This window comes from Hyla sarda, chromosome 4 (assembly GCF_029499605.1).
Source record: "Hyla sarda isolate aHylSar1 chromosome 4, aHylSar1.hap1, whole genome shotgun sequence".
Lineage (NCBI taxonomy): Eukaryota > Metazoa > Chordata > Amphibia > Anura > Hylidae > Hyla > Hyla sarda.
This window is the reverse complement of record NC_079192.1, coordinates 51,855,220-51,879,367: the sequence shown is the minus strand read 5'-3', so window position 1 is coordinate 51,879,367 and position 24,148 is coordinate 51,855,220. Positions and strand designations below refer to the sequence as shown.

The following is a 24,148-nucleotide window of genomic DNA, read 5'->3' as shown; positions in this document are numbered from 1 at the left end:
TGAACTCATTTACGCAGGAAAAGTCATCAACTGCCGAGCCGAGAAGTTCGTGACGAATCGAATTTACTGTAAGTTCGCTCATCTCTAACACTAAATAAATCCTTGTAAAACCAGAAGAAATAAGGTCATATGGGTGTCCTAGAGCAATGTTTCCCAACCCAGTCCTCAAGGCACACCAACATTCCGGGTTTTTTCAGTTACTCCATTGGAATAGAACAGGGAAAAATTAAAATCCTGGACTGTTGGTGTGCCTTGGGGACTGGGTTGGGAAACACTGTTCTAGAGGACATGTGTAAAAAAAAAAAGCAGTTCAACATAGAATTACATTGTCACCCATTTATTTTAATGGACATTGTTTCAATAAGGTTTCTGTTGCATCGTGCACACTGCAGAATTTCTGCAGCAGTATTTTTTTCCATTGTGAAAATTCCGGATTTGGGGCTCATTCTGTCAGTGGACTGCATTGCCGTCGATGGGGGCGCTGTAGGTCCGTGCGGTCCTAGCGCCGATTGATTTTGGTGGTGCCCGCTGCTTACAGAATGTCTGCCCAGAATTAAATGGGCCCCTTAGGGTAATTTAATTTTCTGATTTTCTGCAGCAGAAAACAAAGGGCGTGGGAGCAGCATGAAGCTGATACAGTAGTGGGATGCTGGGACACTATGATCTACCCAAGTGTTTTCCAACCAGTGTGCCTCAAGCTGTTGCAACACTAAAACTCCCAACATGCCCGGACAGCCAAAGGCTGTCCGGGCATGCTTAGAATTATAGTTTTGCAACAGCTGGAGGCACCCTGGTTGGGAAACACTGTTCTTCTCAAATGCATGGTTTACATCTATGGGCAAGCCTCTCCCTAGACACTGCTAGGGAGATCTTATTACATTCATTATAAAATGTCAGAAGATGGATATACAATTATTAAATAAATCAATGAAATGTAATACTATGTTTCCACTAGGGGGCAGCATTACACACCCACAACTTCTTAGTAATATAAATACTTTATTTTACGTTATTTCTTTATTTCTTTTTTCTAAGTATAATTCATATTCCAGACCTGGGGGGCTGATTTAATACGGATCTATACAGGAGCATGTTTTGCCTTGTGTAAATAGTATCTGCATTGAATACTCAAACAATATAAACCATCTAATATGATTTCCTCCATAGATACTCACTTGAGGTGAAGCTTCAGACGCCTCCAGAGATGATTGCTTTCCCAATCCTAGAAGTAAACAGTGAGGCGGTGTTACATATGGACAAACACAACGCTAACACAAATGCCCCTCAGCTAAGTCAATGGTAAATACCTGGCGTAGAGTCATTGGGACACTCGAAAAACTCTGCTTCCTCTTCTTGTTGACTTTTGACCCCGGTGCCCATCGGCTTTGGTGCTGGAACAGATGCCAGCTTCTCCTCGTCTGTAGCATGTCCTTCTCTCTTCTCAATGGTAGGAGATCCATCTTCTTGCTGTGAGCAAAAGTACATTTCAGGGCAATATTATACCCAAGTCGCCATTTTTTTTTATTGAAACTACATAATCAACATCATTTACAGACAGGTTTCGGACTCACACTCCTTTCTCATGGAATAAAAATAAAGTCATATATATATATATATATATATATATATATATATATATATATATATATATATTATATATTGGCGTGAGTGGTGTGCATAATAGTCTAGTGCTGTGGTCTTCAACCTGTGGACCTCCAGATGTTGCAAAACTACAACTCCCAGCATGCCCGGACAGCCAACGGTTTTATGTCTGTTCTTATGTTTTTTATATTAGACACTGTTTTGACATCTACTTAATGCCCTCTAGTGGCTGACACTGATATAATAAGTTACCCAATAAAATGGGTGGATGAAAAACACCAACATACAAACAAAAAATCAGGTTATATCAGATTGCTTCTGCAGACTAAATCCATCATGTCAGCCCCAATTTTTATGGGTATATTATTACGTTTGTTTGTACTTTAGTTTTTTGCATACATGATCTTCTGTTGTTATTTGCACCTGTAAGGTTTGGTTTATGTCTCATTTGTGATTGGCCATTGGACAGATCTTCTCCCCGTTATGTGTGTTTACACCACTATATATTGTTATACCATGAGGAAGGACTTGTAAGCCCCAAATGTGTCAGCATTTCCAGTCTTTCTCCTCTGTATCTGATGTGTTTTTAATGTGGACCAATACAGCTGGATTTTATCTGACGTGGGATCTTCTTTTTGCTAATGGGCGGTGGGCGTTGTCCACTGCCGGTCAATGTCCTGGGCAGTCTAAGCAATTGACTATGCCTTTGTATGAAACTAAAATTGTATTTGCTTTTGCAGGATCTGCCTGGCATTAAAGGGGTTATCCAGGATTGGAAATACTCAGCAATTTTTTCCCTAAAACAGCACCACTTCTGTCCCCAGGTTGTTTGTGGTATGGCAGCTCAGTTCCATTGAAGTGAATGGAGCAAAGTTGTTATACCACACACAACCTGGGGACAAATATAAATATATATATATATATATATATATATATATATATATATATATATACACATACACATACATACATGCACACACACATACTTGCGCACACACACCTTTTTATATATATATATATATATATATATATATATATATATATATATATATATATATATATATATATATATACACACACACACACACAACCTGGGGACAAATATATATATATATATATATATTCACACATACACACACATACTTACACACATACATGCACACACACACATACATGCGCACACACATTATATATATATATATATACACATATATGCATATATATATATACACAAACATACACAACCATACTACTGTTGGGGACTCAGCTCCATCCTTCCATAATGCCATCATGACGTACATTCATGTCATGGTGCATTAAGGGGTTAAATGGTACCTCTAATGACTGTCTCAGCACAAGAATTTCTGTTTAAAATGCGCTCGAAACGCGTTAAGGTGGATTGGATGGTGTGGTGTTTTACTTCCTTTTATTTGGAATAAAGCTGCATAGAATTCAATTGCTGGATTGACATATACAGTATATATCTACAAGCATAGACCTTCAACTACTATATAGGTGTTGTCCAGGAATCTTCTACTTCCCGATCTGATATCAGGCATGGATGGGGAGATGCTTTATACACTGGGTTGCGTCTACAGTTAGGTCTCCCCACATTGGATGTCAGATCGGGAAGTAGAACACGTCTGGACAACCCCTTTAGGAGTTACCCCCTCAAATGTAAAGGAGCTCGCACTAAGTAGGAACATCGGGGGAGACTTATCAAAACCAGTCAAGAGTGGGGCAGTTGCCCATGGCAACCAGTTTGCTTCTTTCATTTTTAAAGAGTCCTGTAAAAAATGAAAGACGCAATCTGATTGGTTGCTATGGGCAACTGCCCCACTCTTCACAGGTTTTGATAAATCTCCCCCATCATGTCGAAGAACAACAAATAACTGGGACTCTGTGATAGTAATTCATAAACCATCACCGAGATCTTAGGTTCACCCACCTGAGTACACACATCTAACACCAAACTTGAGCCTTCATAACTCTGCACTTTACAGCTGTTCCTAAAAAATGAAGAAATAATCCTATTATTTAAGGGTCTTGAGGAAACATCAGGAAACAGGATGACCCAACTTAGCTCATGCATGTACTTAGAGACATTCTGCCATGCTTGGAGATTGAAGGTTCAGTACCATAGGGACCACAATGGAAGATTTATCCAGGAAAACTTGGCTCACCAATATGGAAAGTAATACAAGATGGTTATGTAATCGTACATAGGGTAATAGGGGCGGTATAGGAATATAGGAGCCTAGGTTCAATGAACACAGTTTCATGCTGGTCTGTTGTAAAGCTCATGCACTCCCTGCTAGGTGCTTCTCTGGCTTCTATACCATGACCCCAGACCTTTAGACGTCCTGGTCTCTTTAAAGCAGTGGTCTCAAACTGTGGCCCTTAAGATGTTGCAAAACTTCAATTCCCAGTGTGGTATCCCAGTGTGGTGACGGGTATGGAAGAGCAGAGGCTATTAACCCTTTGTGATCGTGATGCCAGGGCGTAGTTAACCTACTAGGTATAGCCGATTATTCCTGGGCCAGGCACGGGGCGAATAATCACTCTGACGCAAGGTTACAGAACAATGGCTCTTTACTGAGGCAGACAAGGTGTTACAGTCTATACAGCACAGTTCAGCATCAAGGAGATGCTGGGACTTGTAGTTGTAATTGACTTGGCTGAGGCAGCCACGCTTGGATTAAGTGATTGACAAACTTGACTATCTTGACTGGGCTTGGACTTCTGTAGTTTCCCCACTGGTTTAGTTCCTACCTTGCAGCTTTGACTTTCACTACAGGTGCAGGGTTAACTTGCAGTAGAAACGTGGTTGCAGGACTAGGCCTCAGGCCTCCTTCTGGATCACACAGACAAACTCCTCAGCTCTTCACTTCACTGTACCTCAGCATGGACTGGACTCAAGAGAATAAGCTGAACCCTGACCTCACTATATAAGGGGGGCTGTTTAGAGAGATCCCATTGGTCACCGACAAGCCACCTGTTCACCTTGCATACTCCCCTTGACAACAAAGTTAGTAACACAGATTTAAGGTAACAGAGCATATAAAAGACGTTATATTAACCCTTATGGAACAATACATTAATAATACATTCCTTAATGCAATAAAGAGAGTTCTAGGGAGAGGGGACCCATCATGGACATTGAGCTGGATCTGCTAGAATACATGACTCTGTACTGGGTCACCACACCAGCACCAAAGGCTGACCTGTGGGCAAAGATTGCCTCGGGCATCCCTGCTGTCTCTGTGCACGGCCCATCGTTCCATGGTCTAGCTGGTCAGTCTAGAGAGAGCGCGTGAGGAGAGAGGAGTCACAGATTTGAAGAGCTGAGGAGCAGAGTGAGGAGACCTGAAGAAAAGTCTAAAGTCTGCAGCCACACCAACGCACAGGTGAAATTCAAAGCGTGGCGATAAGCACAGAGCCCTTGGGAAGAAACAGTCGTCAGTCAGCACAAAGTCTCTAAATCCAGCGTGGGCTCCCATAATCAATAATCTTCAGTTTCACACATTAAAGTCCCAGCAAGGAGACAGGCTCCCCTGGTTACACTCTGCACATCCCTCAGCACTAAAGTTTGTACTGTCAAGGATTTTCTAATTCCTGCAACAGTAAAGATATTTATCCGTAATCAGGCATTGGTATCATCCTTGTCCCCGCACTTGGCCCAGGAGAAGCTATCTCATCTTCTGACCGAGGAGGTTAATGGTGCCCTGGCGTCACGAACCGTAGCCTACATCCTATGTTCAATCACCCCAACCGCCAGTACCTTCCACACCACTATGCCCGGACAGCTGTTGGCTCTCTGGACATGCTGGGATTTGAAGTTTTGCAAAATCTACAGGGCCACAGTTTGAGACCACTGCTTTAAAAAGCCTTGTTGCACTGCTGCCTCATATTACCTCCATGTTTAAAGTTCAACCTTGAGCTGAATTGAAACAATGGAAGGCTCATGGGAACAGAGCGGGAGCAGCAAAACAAAGTGAGGCCTTTCAACATCTGGGCTACTTTCAATTAATTATCCAGTAAGGAAAACAGCTCAATGTCAGGCAGCAGCTAGAAAGCTTAAAAATCATCTGTTATGACAAGGGGTTATGGAGGTAAAGGATATGTAATACACATTTGAAACCTGTACAACAGTGGACAGAAGTAAAAAAAATAAAAAAAATAAAACCTCTACGTTCTGAGAGTTTCATAAAACCCTTCAAAGGACAAGGATTTAAGACACGCCAGTCAAGATCTGGATTTGCAAAAGAACTTTCACTTTTAAAAAGATTAAAGGCTTCCCTGGAAAAAGTAAGAGATTAGATACAGTTGGTTTGTAGAATCCATTATCTGTGAGAGATAAGCGATCCATAAACTAGAGTCTTCAGAGCCTTGTGTTGTCCTTAAAGGGGTACTCCAGTGGAATTTTTTTTAAATCAACTGGTGCCACAAAGTTAAACAGATAAATTACTTTTATTTAAAAATCTTAATCCTTCCAGTACTTATCAGCTGCTGTATACTCAAGAGGAAGTTCTATTTCTTTCTGGAGTTCTTTTCAGTCTGACCACCGTGCTCTCTGCTGACACCTCTGTCCGTATCAGGAACTGTCCAGAGCAGGAAAGGTTTGCTATGGGGATTTGCTTGTACTCTGGACAGTTCCTGACATGGACAGAGGTGTCAGCAGAGAGCACTGTGGTCAGACTGAAAAGAACTCCAGAAGGAAAACTTTCTGTGGAGCAAACGGCACCCCCACGATCTCCCTGCTGCACCAGGCGTCGGGTGCAGTGCCGGAGGCTCGTGCCTTCACGCCCCCTCCCATAGACTTGCATTGAGGGGGCATGGTCATGATGTCACGAGCGAGACGTGACCGTGACATCACAAGCCTCCGCCTCGCATCGCCAGTCATCCGGCACGGAGCAAAAATCGCTGCGAGCACCAGATGTCTGGGGTGCCGCAATGGAGATTGCGGGAGTCCCCAGCGGTGGGACCCCCGCGATCAGACATCTTATCCCCTATCCTTTGGATAGTGGATAAGATGTCAAGGGGCGGAGTACTCCTTTAAGATAAATTAGAATGGAGATTGTGAGCCCGGTCATCTTATCCTATCTTCAGTGTCTGACATCACAAATGCTCCTCTGGATGAATGAGCAAACATTCTCACACACACGCTTCAAAACCTTGTAAAATAGGAAGGGGTTACAATGTTATTTATTGTAATAGGTATATAGTCAGTATGCTAATGTATAGACAGTACAGAGGACCTTTGAAGGATGTCACATGTTATGTTTATGTTACCCAGAGGGCACCAGCTTAACACTTGACCCACAGCTTGACCTATGGGCTTCTAGTTCACTCCCCTTTATAAGGAAGGGAGGTGCTGCAATCACTCTCTTTTAGAGCTCTTTCTACTGGGGTACAGTCAAGACCAGAAGTCTCAGTGCTAGTGTCCAGCTACCTGGAAGGCCTCAAATCTACAGTCTCTTCCAGTAAGTCAAGTCTATGTCTACTGTCACTATCTACAGTCTAGTCAAGCCTAAAGTCTATTACAAGTATAATTGGTCCCAGCAAGCTGTGAGGTTCTTCTGTGTTCCTGGCCACCTCTCTGGGATTCTGGCCGAGCTGTAGAGACTATAACAACTGTCTGACCTCAGTAAAGCCTCCGTTAAACCATAACCTGGCCATGGACTCTCTTTTCACTGCCTAGCCATTGGGATAGCGTTTGGGTGGTTCCCGATACCCAAAAAAACACTCTGGCGTCACGAACATTAGGAGTTAATAACACCTTGCCCCTGGGGTTAATACCATCTTGCCCCATCCACCTACACCGCTACACCCCGAGGTCCCGCCATTCACCGTGGGTCACCACATAAGTAAGGAGTAAATGGGCCTAAGTGAAGACAAGGGAACCTAAATAGGCAACATGCTGACCTGAACCAGCACAAAGGAGATGGCTTTAGTTAGGATCGTTACCCCAAGTCCACTAAATGGAAGACATGTCCCATCTGACATGGACACAGGTCTATCCACATAATGTCTGCCAAAGATTTACACACCTATCTGTTTTTCTTATGTTGTTAGTCAATGCGGAACAGAAAGTTTTGCAATACACCTTCAGACACTTGAGAATAAAAGAATCAGAAAAAACAACACAGCAGACATAAGAGCTTCCCGAATAATCTTGCATTTAGTTGCTATATTGTTAAAGAATGGTTCAATGAAGGTGATTTGTAATATACAGCAAGCAGAGCTTGTGCAATAGGTGAGGAATTAGAACCCAAATTGTATGAGAAACAAAACCTACCATTGTACACCAATTGAAAGAAAGGGAATTTGGAAAATCAATTTCCATATACCTTATTACAGAATTCCAAGCTACTCTTTAGTTCCCACGCGCACCCAGCGTTGGTTTTGCCATTGTTGATATGGCTCGGTCAGGATACTATGCCCCTATTAATCCAATGGGAGGAGGAGGACTTTGATGTGGAATCAATATACAAAACAAATAGCTGGAATGTCAGGCATGTTAATCACGAGCTTCCCTAGGGGGAAATCCGACATGTCACAGGCATCAAGGCCGTCTCCCGGCTACATTTACATTGCATGTTAAAGAAGCCGCAATATTCAACAAACTGTGAAAAATGTAGAGAATTCTGAATAGTGCTGAAACACGCAACGCACTTAAACTTCTTTTACGTGAGGAAAGTGTGCAGTAGCATCTGTCTGATACATGAACAGTGAAAAGTCTCCACTTTTGAGAAGACCACCCCCTGGTACAGAACAGATTTTATGTGACGGATTTTCAGTCCACCAAAAATCATAAGTAGTGTCTATTTTCTTTGAGAAGACCAACAATAAGGAAGACCACAATTCAATGGAATTTTGAGTGGTCATCTGAAAGAGGTTATACTGTAGATAAATAAGAATAGGCCATCAATTGTGATAGGTTGATGCTTGACCCCTGGAATCCCAACAGATAACACACTGATGGCCTGTTGTACAGCCATTGTGGAGTATAAATCTGTGTAATCTGTTAGCTATATGCTTTGTGTGTATACTATGTGTTTTCTTTATAGGCCTAGTCATGGGCTATTTCCAATGGTACTATGTCCTTTTGTTTCTCATGTCACCAATTTGGCAAAGATTATACAGTGCCAAGAAGGTTCCATCCTTGAATGTCATGCAAAGCTTAAATGGGTACACCGCTGCTCATTGTTTGGAAGAAACTGTTCCAAACGCTGGAGCTGGCAGCTCCTGATGTCATAGCCCCGCCCCTCAATGACATCATGCCCCACCCCCTCAATGCAAGTCTATGGGAGGGGGCGTGACGGATGTCACGCCCCCTCCCATAGACTTGCATTGAGGGGGTAGGGGCATGACGTCATGATGGGGCGGGGCTATGACATCACGAGCTGCCGGCGTCAGCGTTCGGAACAGTTTGTTCCAAACGCTAAGCAGCAGAGAACCCCTTTAAGTGTAGTCCAGGGTTTAGACTGAAGAGCTCAGCAGTACAGTTAGGTGGGAGGCTTTGCCTTTCACGTTACAAAGTAATGGTTCTTCGGTTGTTGTGCTGTGACAAGAAAGTTATCATGCATACCAACACGAACCTGTACAGGAACTTCTATTCAGGGGCTGCAACTTGATAAGGGGCACCACCCACAAGCAGGAGAAGACATTGCAGAAATGCCAAGTGTATGAAGAAGCCTCGTAACCTGCAGATGAAGAAGCCCCCAGTGTGCCACAGCTATAAGGAAGGAATCGGTTATGCAGAAGAGTTGAGAAAACCCTCCTGGTAGTGACATCAACCAAACAAAGCGTAGAATTGTTAGCAACCAAGAACTATGCCTTGCTTCCTGAGAACCATACAGGGGACTGCCTCCACTTGCAGTAAAAAGTAGATTTGCGTTTTGAGCAATGCCTGTGTCTGGACTTTATATGCCCACTATGTGGTCATTCTGGCAGTGGTCACTGTTAGCAGGGACACTGTCAGGGGGTACAGGCAATACCTCAGTAAGGCCCCCCTGGGGGGCCATGGGCCTACAAACCAATGTCGCTCGCCCCCACCAGCACGGCCAGTGGATTTGGACTGCTGCATAACCCGGTCATCCCTTTGTCCTGAAAAATCATTTCGGAACAAAAGCAATGTCTCGGGTGGCCTGCGGCCATTTTCAATCATGGGAGGTTGCCGGAAGGCAGCATGCAGGCATGTCACTGACAGGAGCAGGAAGAGCACGCGCCTTTAGTGCTCCTCCTTTACCGGGGGGGGGGGGGGGGGGGGGGCGGACACGTCATCCTCTACCCCAATATTATTGTTGCACAATTATTGTATAGTCCCAGAAAACCCCTTTACGGAATCTTTCAGGATTTGACTGGGCCCTCAGTTAGGCATTATATAATTATTTTTCCTTTTTTAAATATATCACTGCTATTGACAGCTCTCTTGACGAATTTTTTACCATTCGGTGGCACAGCTGCAAATTAGTTGCTCAGCCACAGGTCACATATTTCGAGGTAGTAGCCCGCAGGCCCCAACAGTGTCTTGACATATTTAATACTATGAGTAACAAACAAAAAATGTAAAACATGAAGATCAGCCAAAATTAACTTTGTGCCTCTTTCACTTAGTATGCTTATCAGAGTGGTCACCGATGAGTGCAGCCTACCGTGCAAAACAGCCCCGTCAGCATGCTAATATGTCATGTTGGATGGAAGTGTTGGTGCAGCCAACGAGGCAAGAACAGGAAGCGGCTTGGCATGCACTGAATATACTCCGCTTCTTTTTCATCAATAGGAGGGAAAACAGGAGAACTGCTCTTGTTCCCTGTAATGACTTCCTAGTGATAGTCACAGAGGAGACATCCTTGTAATGTAGGGAGAGCGCTGTTGTTCAGATCAATTATTCAAACATCTCTCCGCCTATTTATTGACCTCTGAATGCTGCCGCAGTATGAGGCATCCCAATACTTGGGCATTTTACAGCCATTTCACCAGTTTCATCACTTTGATTCTTCTTGACCACGTATTGCAGCTGCAATACACAACCCACTATAGTTCTATGGAACCAAACTAATGTCACCAAAGATCACGGTAGAGTTCTACATCACCAAAGATCACGGTAGAGTTCTACACCGGCAAAGATCACCGTAGAGTTCTACACCCCCAAAGATCACCGTAGAGTTCTACACCCCCAAAGATCACCGTAGAGTTCTACACCACCAAAGATCACCGTAGAGTTCTACACCACCAAAGATCACCGTAAAGTTCTAGATCACTATAGGGTTCTTCGCTGAAGTTTGTGGTACTCATTCTCTGCGTAGAATTATGGGAATTCTTTATTGTAAGTATCCAAACCGTAGAAAAAGTGCAGAACGATACAAACAGCAGACGCCCATGAACTGGATTGAAATTACAGCTGTTTCACGCAGGTGCGCAAAAAGGCTGTAATTCCCATCAAGTTCACGGGGATCTGCCGTTTGTTCTGTCCTGCATTTTTTCGATACTTATAATTAAAAAAATTCTGTTTTATTCTACACAGAGGGTGAGTGCTATGAACTGTTTTCTACTGTCTAAGACTTATTCTGCACTGATTTATTTCATAGAACACCCAAGATTTATCTGTGTACTGGGATCCCTGCACTCACCATCTATGTAGACTGGTTCAGACAATGTAGTGCCAGCAATCATTCACCTTATCTTACTTCACTTATGGGTGATCTGAAGTTTGGTTCAGGAGATTCCATGTGTAGAAGCTGTAATGCAGATCCTAATAGACATCCTTATAAAAGATATTTCAGTGGAACAATTTGACTATACCTAATTTTAAGGCACTTTATTGGGTCGGACATTGACTTACAGGATAGCTACTTATTGGTGGCACTTAAAAACAGTTTTCTTCCTCAATATACCAGCTGGTTCACCACAAGGAGAGCCCTACCTACCAATAACCATGGACACAGTACATTCCCATGGTGGTTAGGTGACACAATTCATGTGTTTATACAGTTCCATATGGAAGAAAATCTTCTTGGGTTTTCGTAACGTATTAATAGAAGGTATTCTAAATATAGTGATACCACTTTAGGATGACAACCAAAAATGACGGTGAAAAATGGTCTTCAAGAGGGGGATCCTCTCTAGCAGGATCTAACACAATCTGGTCCTGTCTTCTGTAGGGGGTTCATTCTATGAGAATTTTTGTTTGGAGTTATCAGTAAGGGAAAGATTAGAATAGAATATTCTGCAGGGTAACCAGTCTGACGTGATGGGTGTACGTACACATACCGAAGAGCTTACTTCCAAATTTAAGTGAAATATAATATGAGCCCACCAAATGAATATGAGGGAAAGGAGGCCTATGGGACCCTCCGCTGTTCAGCAACAATTGTTCACACTTTCTAGCCAGTATATAATTTTCTATTATTACATATACTTTACGAAACACCACCTTTCTATAACTTTTATTACTCTATATAACCTCTCCCTTTCCCTCCACTTATCTATTCATATAACTTGTAATATTACTCCAAACAGCTCCTACTTCTTCAAGTATTGGCTTCCTATAACCAACACTAAGTATATGATCTCCCACAAGCTCTCATCTGAATGAAGCAGCGGAGCAAAATTTGACCGCCACTCCATTCTTTGTCTACAGTAGGGCACTGTTCTCTTGTAATCTGGCACTCCCATAAACAATAAATGGAGTGGCAGTCCAGTATGCCCACTGCTGCGTCTATTCAGATGGGAGCATCGGAAGGGACTTTTTCGAGATTGTGTACTCCTCACAATCATACATCTATGTCCTATCCCATGAATATGGTGCAAGTGTCCATTATGGCAAATCTCTAATCCTACTACTTTACCCTCTAATTTCACACTGTAACTCCCCCTATGCTACCATAAATCTTCCTATAACCTTCCTATTATTATTATTATTATTATTCCTATTATTCCATATAAACTCACCCTGTAGTTCCATCTGATACTTCATACAAACCTCTTCTCCTATGAAGCCGATATGCTCGATATGCTCTTCCATGTCTACACAGAACATGCTTTGCATAAGGGTCTATCAAATACTCCAATCTCAGCACAAGATAGAGAATACTTACAACAGAAAACAGAGAAATTTCACTTGCTCAGAAGTCCTGAGGCAAATAAGGAAAGAAAAGAGAGGAGAGTTGAACCAGAAGAGACTGAAGAATGGAGACATAGCAAGCACCCGCTTGGCGTCTTAAAGGGAATGTATCGGCTACATTTTTCTATTTTACTTTTTCCTGCTTAGAGCCAAATACTGAAACATGTTCTTTTGTCCTAATATGGGGGCTGCCATCTTGCCTGAGCTGTTTACCGGAATTCAGATATATGCTTTATGGCAACTCCCTTGAACATAGGTAACAATAGATAGGAGCTGTCCCATTCACATCAATGGGAAATGTTTCTGGGCATGCTCTGAAAAGGTCATTCCACAGGGAAGGGGAAGCTGAGCTTTGGGCTTTAGCTATTGTGAAGCTATTGTCTACTGGTTTCACCTTCTAAGCTTATGCTGAACAGATCATTTTCCAGCATGCAAGATTTTAGGATAATTTCAATATATGCATGTAAACAGTAAAATGATACGTCACAGAATAGAGGAATTGTTTCTGATCACAGGAGGTCTGACCGATGGGACTCCACGCAATCTCCTGTATGGCGCCCTAGATCTCATTTATGGAGCAGGGATCGACATGCCCCCTCCATATGCATCTGTATGGGAGAACCGAAGATACCCAAGTACAAGCTCTCACATAGAGATGCATGGAGGGGGCATGGCAGCCTACTCCATGGACAAGGAGAGCTGGGGCGCTATTCAGGAGACTGCGGGGAATCCCAACAGTCGGACCCCCATCGATCAAACACTAATCCACTATCATGTGGATAGGAGATATGTTTTAAAGTAGCAGAAGACTCCTTTACACAATTGGTCCCTTTCTGATGAAACATTCCCTTTAATTATTAGTAAAGTTAGTATTATTAGGAGATGCCATAATAGTAGACATAGTGGTGTAAGGTTGAGGAATGGGATCCATGTATAGGAGATCTTAAAATGCACCCATACAAAACACAAAATGGAGGAGGCCACAAGCATCTTTCCACTGCTTCTTAACCTACCGATTCTCCTTATTGCCCTGAAAAGAATTGGATACAAGTCTCCTAATCAGAAAAACATTCAATATGGCCGCCTCGATTGCCAGTACATTTTAAGTTTGTTACAGGACAAAACAACAATGCATTGAAGGAAAAAAGCAAAGAATGAATTTCTGTGATCTACTACAAGGAATATGAGAAGGGCTGTAAAACCATATGGAGTTATAGAGAGGTTATATGAAGTAACATGAGGGAGAAAACAAGGAATCTGCATGAATAGCCTATGAAGAACATTTGTTCTATTTTAAAATATACAAGGACAAAAGTATGGAATTCAAATATTGTGGACCATTAAAGGGGTTGCACAGTAAGAGAAAAAAAATCAGCACCACACGTGTCCAGAGGTTATAAGTGGTATTGCAAGTCATCTCTACTAAAGTGAAGGCAGCGATATCAGATTTAACCCATGGAAAGGTATGGCAATGTTTATGAAAAAAGCTTCCATGTTTTTTCTTATCCTGTCCAACACTTTAAATACAAGGCTGTGAAGTTTTATGTAAGGCTATTTAGAAAAATAAAACAACTCAAATATTTGATCCTCTTATTTTCTAGAAATTGCTGAAATAGCCGAAACCAAAAATTGGATGGAAACCTGTATGTTATTGGAAAACATCTCCTAACACCTGATATGTGGTCCAAGAGTGTGGAAAGGTAACTTTTTTGTCCTTCTTAGTTTGAAGCAAAATAATTTTAATATATTTTTAGTATGACCATTCTAGTTTGACCGAATGATGCAGTGGTCCCCAACCCAGTCCTCAAGGCCCACCAACATTCAGTTTTTTTTTTTTTAACTTACTCCAATGGAAAATAACATGGTAAAATGCAAATCCTGGACTGTTGTTGGGGTTTGAGGACTGGATTAGGGACCTCTGGTAAAATGGAAAGGTGGCAGGTACAGGTATTGCAATACATACGTGATGAGACGTGATCTTCCCAACTTTGGAGATGATCGGGCACTTCCAGTTCCTTTCCCTGGTATAGATTCCTGGGTAAGATCTGATTCAGAGCTGGACAGTGCCTTGCTTGGCTTGTGATGATCCAGGGAGTCATCATCCAAGTCTTTTCTGAATCCAGTCGGTGCTTTAGTGACAGTAGGAGAAGGAGGCAAGGTTGACTTTCCACCAAAAGGGTTGAAGTTTGGGTCATCCCACTGGCTGGGGACATCCTCCGAGTTAGTAGTGGTATCTGTGCTTGTGGGTGTTGTCTTCTGACCATGGACTTTTGTTATCCTTGATGGAAGTTTGCTGACTGATTTTCGAACTTTCTTCGGTGAATCTTTATTGGCATTTTCCAAGGATTCCATAATGGAGTTCTGGTCAACATCTTTCTCAGAAGAATCCATTACCAAGCCATTGTCTGTCTGCAGGACATTATTATTCTTGAACTGTTCATTATCATCTTCCAAGTATTCCCCATCCACCATTTTACGCTGAGTATCGTTGTCATTTGATGGAAAAAGACATTTAACTACGGATAGATCTTCTGGTGGCTGCACTATAGCATTGTCAGGAATGGATTCTTGGATTGTACTTCTAGATGTGTTGACGGTGGCATCATCACAGCAAACATCCGGAGCACTTGTAACTCTGTCCTTGGTTTCATGGTCTAGTTCTGAGGTTCCATTACCTGATATATTGTTGTTCTCATTTAGAGTTAATTCAGATAGGAGTTTGGTTACCTCTTTCTTTGTTTCTGTCAAGCCTACAAAACAGAATAAAATAATCAGAGAAGAAAGAGCAATGCTTTTTTGGTGTATTAACTAGAATATGTGCCTCATAAAAGGCATGTGGTCATAGCACAATGCTTATACAGTGGTCCCTCAAGTTACAATATTAATTGGTTCCAGGATGACCATTGTATGTTGAGACCATAACTCTATGGAAACCTGGTAATTGGTTCTGAGGCTCCAAAAAGTCATTTAAAAATAGGAAAAAAAGTGAGGATTAAAGAAAAATTGAATAAAGTAGATAAATGTAGATAAAGCAAGTCCTTACATATAAAACTAAGAAAGATCTGCTGGGAGCTGTAATCACTGTCTAGGTAGAGGACAGGATCTTCTTCAGGGTCCTGTACAGAACACACAGTGTCCTAAAAAAAGTAACATGGAGCCTTCACCTGGTGTCCAAAGGAGCAGCTAACCCTGGCACAGGTAAAGAGTAGTACAGAATATGTAATACCTTCCTGTACTGTAGGGGGCGCTACCAGACAGGAATTCAGTGCATGCGCTTCAGTAATACAGGATTTACCAGTGAATGTACATTCTGATTGGTCAGTTCTTCCAGCCACTGACACGTTTCACAGATCTGGACTGTCTGTACATTGTATGTTGAGTCTGGTTTCAAGCTACAATGGTCCAGAAAAGACCATTGTATGATGAAACTATTGTATGTTGAGGCCATTTCAAGTTAAGGGATAACTTTATTAGAGAGGAGGGCCTACAATCTGGAGCCTCACCAGAGCAGAGAGGGGCTACAAAGAGAGTTTCTAGAGGACCTGGTGTGTCCATACATTACATAGACAGTCTGTCGACCTAAAGAAAATGGTATAGTATTCTTCTTTATCCACTACAGGGTAAATAGTATTGTAAAATTACCTTACAGATTACAGATGATCGCTTAGGGTTTTATAGTAGCAGGATACTAAGTTTTTGGAGGATCCTTCCAACAAAGTGGTATTGTCCAATGAGGGCATCCCCTGCAAAGTTTATATCCTATTCTTAGGAGCTTTCCTATTTTATGCAGTATAGGAGAAGTGGCTGAACCTTGTCTGGTTATAATAAGTCTAACATCTCATAACTTATCGTATTGTCTGTCACAATGCTGAGCATACACTGTAGTATACGGATGGGCCAAAAGTGCGGCACATCAGGGAGCAGGGCTCTGTTACATAGGTGCGATGGGGGAGCAATGAACGCAGGTATAGTCCCCCACTTTGCCCTAGGGAGCCCTGCACTACTTGACCCTCCTACTTGTGGGCACCACAAAATAGATCAGGGTCCCAACAATAGTTTGTGCATGACCCTTTACATAGCAATCTAAGAGAAAGCCCTGGAGGGGACAGAATGGGAACGGAGGGGCCCCATGACAGGGGTATTATGCGGGCAGGTAGGGGTTAAATGTGAGGAGGTTAGAGGAGGGAGCTAGGGAAGCGCGGGCTTTTAGTGAGGGAGTAGGGAGGAGTTAAGGAGGGTATATAGGATAGGGGATTTGTGCGGGGGCCACAATCTGCGTGGCTGAAGAAGTGTCCCTACCTGTGCCATGGCAGACATGGAGGCGATTCTGCAGCGCGTGCGGGATGAGGTCCTCCGGTGCGGCTCCCAGTGGCTGGAGGACGCGCTCCCATCCCTCACCGCCTCTCCCGTGCTTTCGGCGGGGGGGTCCGGGCCCCGTTCTAGCGGCCGGCGCTCTCGCCCGCCGGAGCGCCTGTCACCTGCTGCTTCCCCTATTCCCAGGCGCCGACGGATGAGTCCTTTACTGGCCGCTTCCTGCCGTGGGTCCGGAGCATCGGGCGTGGGGGGTTCGGGCAGGCACCCCTCGGTCAGCCTGTTGTGAGGAGCGGTGCGGGGCATGCTGTCGGCGCGTCCCAGGGCCTCAGTGAGGGACCGGCGCGTGGTGCGGCCCGCTCTGGAGGGCGGGCCCGGCGGAGATCCGGAGCTGCTGCTTCCTCTGCCCCTCAGTCGGGGGGGCAGTCTCCTGCAGGCCTGGTTGCTGCCCGGGCCGTGATTCATGCTGCGCCCTCTGCTTCCTCTTCCAGGGGGAGCAGGAGGGCTGGTTCTGCAGTGTCCCCTGCTGCTGCTGCCGGCAGGGGGGCGGTGCTTCTGGGAGGAGACGAGATCGAGGCTGCTCTCAGTGAGGTCAGTGAAGATGATCTGCTGCTGCTGGCTGGAGAATCTACAGAGACCCTGGACCCGCTGTCTTGTCCCCTGCTCCCCTCCGGGGTTGTAGCGGGTGTTGGCATCAGCGGGGTCAGGACGCCGCCACTGTCCGTCCGAGCTGCTGGTGGGGCGAATTCTGCTGCGGAGTCGTCGGACGGGGTCCCCCCGGTCCTCTCCTTGGTCGATGTGCCTGCTACCCGTGATGTCCGGAGTCGCCCGGTGGTGGCGGCGTCGGGCTCTGGGGGAGGTGTCCGGCTGCAGATGCGGCTAGGGGGGAGATTTATGTTTGTTTTGAGGGCCAATTGGGCGCTCATCTCAAGGCGGAGGTCAGGGAAAAAATTTGGAAGCGGGAGTATGTCGACATTTTTTCGCTCCTGCCGCTGGATAAGTTCAACTTGGACAGGGTCCGGCCGGACGAGTCTAAGCGGTTGGAAAAAGTGGAGGAGGAAGAGCGTCGGCGGTATCGACTGATACCGCGGACATTCTCCAATTGGCTTCAGGCCTTCGCCATTTTGGCTAGCGTGGTGGGTGAGAAGGCAACGGAGTCCTGTTCCGGTCTCTTCTGCTACATGCGGTGGGGGAGGCGTATCAGGTTTATGGGGGCTCGGCGTGGCTTCGGTACGACGAGCAGTTCCGGCAACGCATGGCGGTGCGTCCGGATCTGCATTGGGAGCATAAGGATATTGGTTTGTGGATGCGGCTGATGGCGGCTCCTCGTAGCGGGACCGGGCCGCAGTCCTTTCGAGATGGTGTCGGGGGTTCGGGTTTGGGGTCAGGGCGGTCCGGGGGGGCCGGGCGTGGGGTTTGTTGGCAGTTTAACGAAGGGAGCTGCAAGTTCGGGGCGGATTGCCGGTTCAAGCACAAATGCTCCGGTTGCGGGGGTGGGGGACACGGTTTGTCACGCTGTTTTCGGCGGGGGAAGAGTAAGCAGGGAGAGGCTGACCAGAAGAGGGGTGACGCCGGTGCGGGTGGAAAGGATGTTGCCTTTCCTCGCACTTTACCCAAATAGGGAGGCGGCGGAGCTGTTGCGCTTGGGTTTTTGGATCCCTTTTTCCGGGTCGGCGGGTTCGGGGGGGGGCTGGTGCGGAATTTGGTTTCAGCACGGGCCCGTCCGGAGCTTGTGGAAGAAAATCTTTTGCGCGAGGTGGAGCTGGTGAGGATGGCTGGCCCCTTTGGTGGCCCTCCTATTGAGGGATTGCGTGTGTCGCCTTTGGGCCTGGTGCCCAAAAAGGAGCCTGGCAAGTTTCGCCTCATTCACCATCTCTCTCACCCTGAAGGGAGGTCGGTGAATGACGGCATTGACCCGGCTGTGTGTGCGGTGTCGTACACTTCCTTCGACGCTGCGTTGGTGTGGGTGCGGCGTTTTGGGCAGGGGGCTTTATTGGCGAAAACTGACATAGAGGCAGCTTTTCACCTGCTGCCTGTTCATCCTGACAGTTTTTACTTGTTGGGTTGTTGTTTAGGTGATCGTTTTTTCGTTGACCTTTGTTTGCCCATGGGTTGTTCTATCTCGTGTGCATTTTTTGAAAAGTTTAGTTCGTTTTTAGAGTGGGTGGTGCGGCGGGAGTCCCAGTTGGACTCGGTGTTGCACTACTTGGACAATTTTCTTTTTTTGGGCCCGGTTGGGTCTCGGGTCTGTGCGGTGCTGTTGCAGGAGATGGAGCGGGTCGCAACGTGGTTTGGCGTCCCGTTGGCGTCAGACAAGACAGAGGGCCCGTCTACGGCTGTTAAGTTTCTGGGGATCATTATTGATACCGTGGCGATGGAGTGTCGGCTGCCAGATGAGAAGCTGAGTGAGCTGAAATGGGAGGTCGATAGGGCATGCAGGGTTAAGAAATTGCAGTTGCGGGAGGTCAAGTCACTACTGGGTCGTCTCAATTTTGCCTGCAGGATCATGCCTATAGGGAGGGTTTTTTGCCGGCGGCTGGCAGCGGCTACTGCGGGGATTTCGCGGCCTACCCACTATGTCAGGTTGTCGGCAGACTTGAGGGCGGATTTGCGGGTTTGGCAGGAGTTTTTGGGCAGGTACAACGGTCGGTCGGTGGTGATGGGTTGCCCGGTTTCTGATTGGGATTTGGAGTTGTTTACCGACGCGGCGGGCGGTTGCGGTTTTGGGGCCTATTTGCAGGGTCAATGGTGTGTGCGTCAGTGGCCGGTGGTCTGGCGGGTGGTGGGTTTGACACGGAACTTGGCTTTGCTTGAATTGTTTCCGATTGTGGTGGCGCTGGAGGTGTGGGGGGGACTTGTTTCGCAATAGGAAGGTTTGCTTTCATTGCGATAACATGGGGGTGGTACAGGCCATCAATAATCAGACGGCGAATTCTCCGCCGGTGGTTACGCTGCTGCGTCACCTGGTGCTACGGGGTTTGGAGCTTAATTCACATGTTGTCGCTTTGCATGTGCCAGGGGTGATTAACTCAGTCGCTGATGCTCTCTCTCGTTTGCAGTGGGACCGGTTTCGGGAGTTGGCACCGGAGGCCGAGGAGCGGGGGATCCCTTGTCCAGAGCTGTGGAGGCTGGTTTAGCTGTGGCGATGGGCCTTGTGGGGCGGTCTGTGGCCAGGTCAACGTGGGAGTCCTATAGTCGGTGGTGGGCAGATTGGGAGCTATTGCTTCGGCAGCTTTCCATTGCGGGCGCCCCTTCGGAATGGGAGGTGGCCCTTTTATTTTATGTGGGCAGGGCTTTTTGTGAGCGGGTGTCCCCGTCGGGTCTGGGTCGCCGGCTCTGACTTTCTGGTTCAAGGTCCGGGGAGTGCCGGATGGGACGAAGTCTTTTTTGGTGCGGCAGGCGGTGCGGAGGTTTCGTAAGGGGGCTAGTTCTAGGGATTTGCGCAAATCGGTGACTTTTTCTTTGTTGTTGCGCTTGGGTTCTTTATTGGCTGGGGTGTGTTTTTCGTAATATGAGCAATGTTTGTTCCGTTTGGCTTTTGCGTTGGCGTTTTTGGGGCTTTTCGTATATCGGAGTTGGTGTCTCCTAGTCGTTGTCGGGCCGGGGGGGGCTTCTTTTTTCGGATGTGGTTTTGGTGGAAGGGGTTTTGCAGTGCCGCGTTCGGCAGTCAAAGACGGATCAGATGGGTCGGGGGCGGTGGTGCGTTTGGCGCGACTGGGGGGGTTCGGAGATGTGCCCGGTGGCTTGTTAGTTCGCGTTTTGGGGGTTTTCCCTAAGTGTTTGCGTGCGGCGGGATTCGAGGCGGAGGACTACAGTTCTCATTCCTTCCGGATAGGTACCGTGACCGAGGCGTCTCGGTGGGGCCTGGGACCGGAGATGGTTAAGCGGATTGGGAGGTGGGAATCTGAGAGGTATAGGCTGTACGTTCGTCCTCATTTGTTGTGATGTGCGTGTGTTTGCGCCTGTGGGTTGTACTGTATTCTTTTCTTTTGTCGTTTCAGGTGGAGCGGCTGGGCTTGTCTGGATTGTCGGCCATTGGTATGTGACGCGTGGGGCAGTAAGGGCGGGGGTTCGGCCGGCGGGCAGACAGTTGGGATTGGACGGTTCAGTGGCCCAGGTTCGCTGGTTGGGAAAGGGGGGCATGAGGTGGTCAGAACTGTTGTCCAGGGTCCAGTTCTTTGTTCAGCTAGACCGGTCCCCAGATGTCCTAGTTGTCCATTTAGGTGGGAATGATTTGGGGGTGCGCAGGTCTCGGGATTTGATCAGGGATATTAAACTGGACCTGTTGCGCTTGTGGTCCTCTTTCCCGGATCTGGTCCTGGTGTGGTCCGAGATGGTTGCCAGGCAGAAATGGAGGCAGGCTCGGTCGGTGGTGGCGATCAACAGGGCGAGGATTAAGGTTAATAAGGCGGTGAGTACGTTCGTGGCCAGGAATGGGGGTCTGGTGGCGCAGCACCGGGATTTGGAGGAAGGGGGTGCGGATTTTGTGGCCTCGGATGGTATTCATCTTAATGTGATGGGTATGGATCTTTGGCTTCTTGAGTTGAAGGAGACGGTGCAGAGGGCATTGAGGCTGTGGAGGAACGGGGGCAAGTAAGGGGTCACTTGTCCCCGTTGTGGCTGGGTCAGGAGAGGAATCTGGGGAGGCACCAGTGGATGGGCATTGGTATGTTGGATGGTGTGGAGGTGGGCTGGGAGCGGTTCCCAGCCCGAAGGTGGAATTCAGGTTGGTGGGCTTCACAAAATGGTGCTCCTGTGCAGGTGAGCTACGGCTAGGAGCAAGTGAAGATCCCATCACCTGTTGGTCTGGTAACGTTTCCCCTCAGGTTCTTCTCCTGTGCTAATAGACATCCTAATGTTAGGACAGGTTATATTGTTATGTATGACGTTCATACATCGGTTTACAATGTTGTAATTGATTATTTATGTTATTTAATAAATGGGCTGCTGTGGCCTTTGTTTAACCAACACATGTCTTATGTCATTTATAGGAGGGAATAAGTTAAGATTAAGATAAAGGTGTTAAATGATAGATGAACTGGTGGGGGGTCATAGCAGCTATAATATCCCCTAGTCATGGGTATTTATTGAACATAATAGAGATGTGGCAGCCATGAATTGGCAGACATGGGTCAAAGGACACCCATTCCCACCCTTGTGGTCAGGGACATGCACAGGTTGACTAGATAGGGGGCTTGAGCCCCTGCCCTTTTGATGTTCCTCCTAAAAGTGCCCTTGGGAGTGCTGGTCAGTCTGGAATTATTATGTGGGCATTTATATAAATAATTATGATAAGTGCCCTTTTTTACAGTTCAGCCCCTGCCCCCAAAACGTCTGTACACCTCCCTGCTTGTGGCCCATTATCAAAACAGGAAACAGAATATCCAAGAGAAACAATATTCATAAGGTCACAAGCAGGACTGCCATTGAGATCTGGGCCCCCCAGACAAGTGCCAAGGGCCAAGTGGCCAGATATTCCCCAAACTCAAGGAGACCCTCATCTCAGGTATTATTCCCCCCTCCCCCCCCCCCCCACACACACACACATTATTTCATACATAAGAATCTTTAGTGCTAGAAACATATGAAAAAAGGCTAAAAAGTACATAAAAGGGATAAAATAGGATGCATGTCCCTATTGTTATGTTCCTAATGAAGATCTTACTCCTGTATCTGTAATATATTAAAAAGTCTTCTGCCAAACACACAACACAAGCATTCTGTAAGAATGACTCCGGGGAAGCCTTAGCCGATAATTACACTACTAATACGTTTCTTTCATGTTAAGCCAAAAAATGGGATTGATATATGTAAAAGCTATAATTATGGCAATTAGATATATGACAAATAGACAGTTCTAAATACCTTTAATCCTGATGTCCAGGGGAAAACCAAGTATTTAGCATATTAAAGGGGAACTCTGGTGGAAAAAAAAAATTTTTCAAATCAACTGGTGCCAGAAAGTTAAACAGATTTGTAAATTACTTCTATTTAAAAATCTTAATCCGGCCAGTACTTATCAGCTGCTGTATACTACAGAGACATATGTGAAGTTTTTTCCAGTCTGACAACAGTGCTCGCTGCCGACACCTCTGTCCGTGTCCGGAACTGTCCAGAGCAGGAGGGGTTCTCTATAGCAATATGCTTCCAATCTGGACAGTTCCTGACATGGACAGAGGTGTCAGCAGAGAGCACTGTTGTCAGACTAGAAAGAACTGCACAATTTTCTCTGTAGTATACAGCAGCTGATAAGTACTGGAAGGATTAAGATTTTGAAATAGAAGTAATTTACAAATCTGTTTAACTTTCTGGCACCAGTTGATATGAAAACATTTGTTTTGAGTTCCCCTTTAAGCCTCAAGGCAAAACCTCTACCAGACTCCCACTCTACCACCTACTATATGAGAATTAGAACATTGGTTTGGGCCCCTTTGGCATAAGGGCCTGGGTCCAACATCTACTGGTTCTTCTCCTATATCTGGACAGACTATGGAGAGGGAACAATTATTATCGCACTGCGTTATTGCTGAACTCTTCGACTTCAATGGGACATGAAAACCATGTGGGGGCCTCCCAACTCTTTCATAACACATGATGTCGGGGGAGAGAAGGATCAAAGATTTGGATTTTCAACATGACTGTTCCTTTTGTCTTTTAGGTTAGCTAAGTCGCTGCCAAAAGGTGTCTGCCAGCAGCTCACCTTCCTTATTTCTCTATTGAAAACATACGTATGCTTTTTTGAGGGTGCATGTGTATAGCGTGAGATATAAGTGATGACCAATGGAGCCAATCATCTGACAGCTATGGCAGTAGTCCTCCAGTTGGTGCAAAACTTCAATTGCACCAACTGGAGGGCCACAGTTTGAGACCACTGATCTAAGGTCTATGGCCAGTTTATGATGTGGTGGAACCAGACTGGGTCTCATTTATCGTAGTCATGTGTAGCATCTGGAGGTGGTCATCGGGGCAGCAATGTTCCTTCAAACCCTGGACAACCCCTATCAAATAAAGGCGTATCTCCTAAATTACATGCCCTCTTACAGCACCACCACCAGTCATTTTTATGTGACGTATACACAGTATGTAGGACAACTTCTGCTTCTTCTC

General features: G+C 45.8%; 1 protein-coding gene across 4 annotated transcripts in view; it reads right to left on the bottom strand.

Moving 5' to 3' along the window:
- Positions 1-24,148, bottom strand: part of TACC1 (transforming acidic coiled-coil containing protein 1) — a 115,381-nt gene that overhangs the window by 15,412 nt on the left and 75,821 nt on the right. For 3 of the 4 annotated variants that reach the window (XM_056570905.1, XM_056570906.1, XM_056570903.1), the window contains exons 3-7: positions 14,694-15,480; positions 12,705-12,740; positions 3,551-3,611; positions 1,308-1,467; positions 1,176-1,222 (exon numbers count right to left, since the gene is read on the bottom strand). In XM_056570905.1, coding sequence (XP_056426880.1) covers positions 1,176-1,222; positions 1,308-1,467; positions 3,551-3,611; positions 12,705-12,740; positions 14,694-15,480 — 1,091 coding nt within the window. The remainder of the gene's footprint in view (positions 1-1,175; positions 1,223-1,307; positions 1,468-3,550; positions 3,612-12,704; positions 12,741-14,693; positions 15,481-24,148) is intronic. The other variant, XM_056570904.1, reaches the window with a different exon arrangement.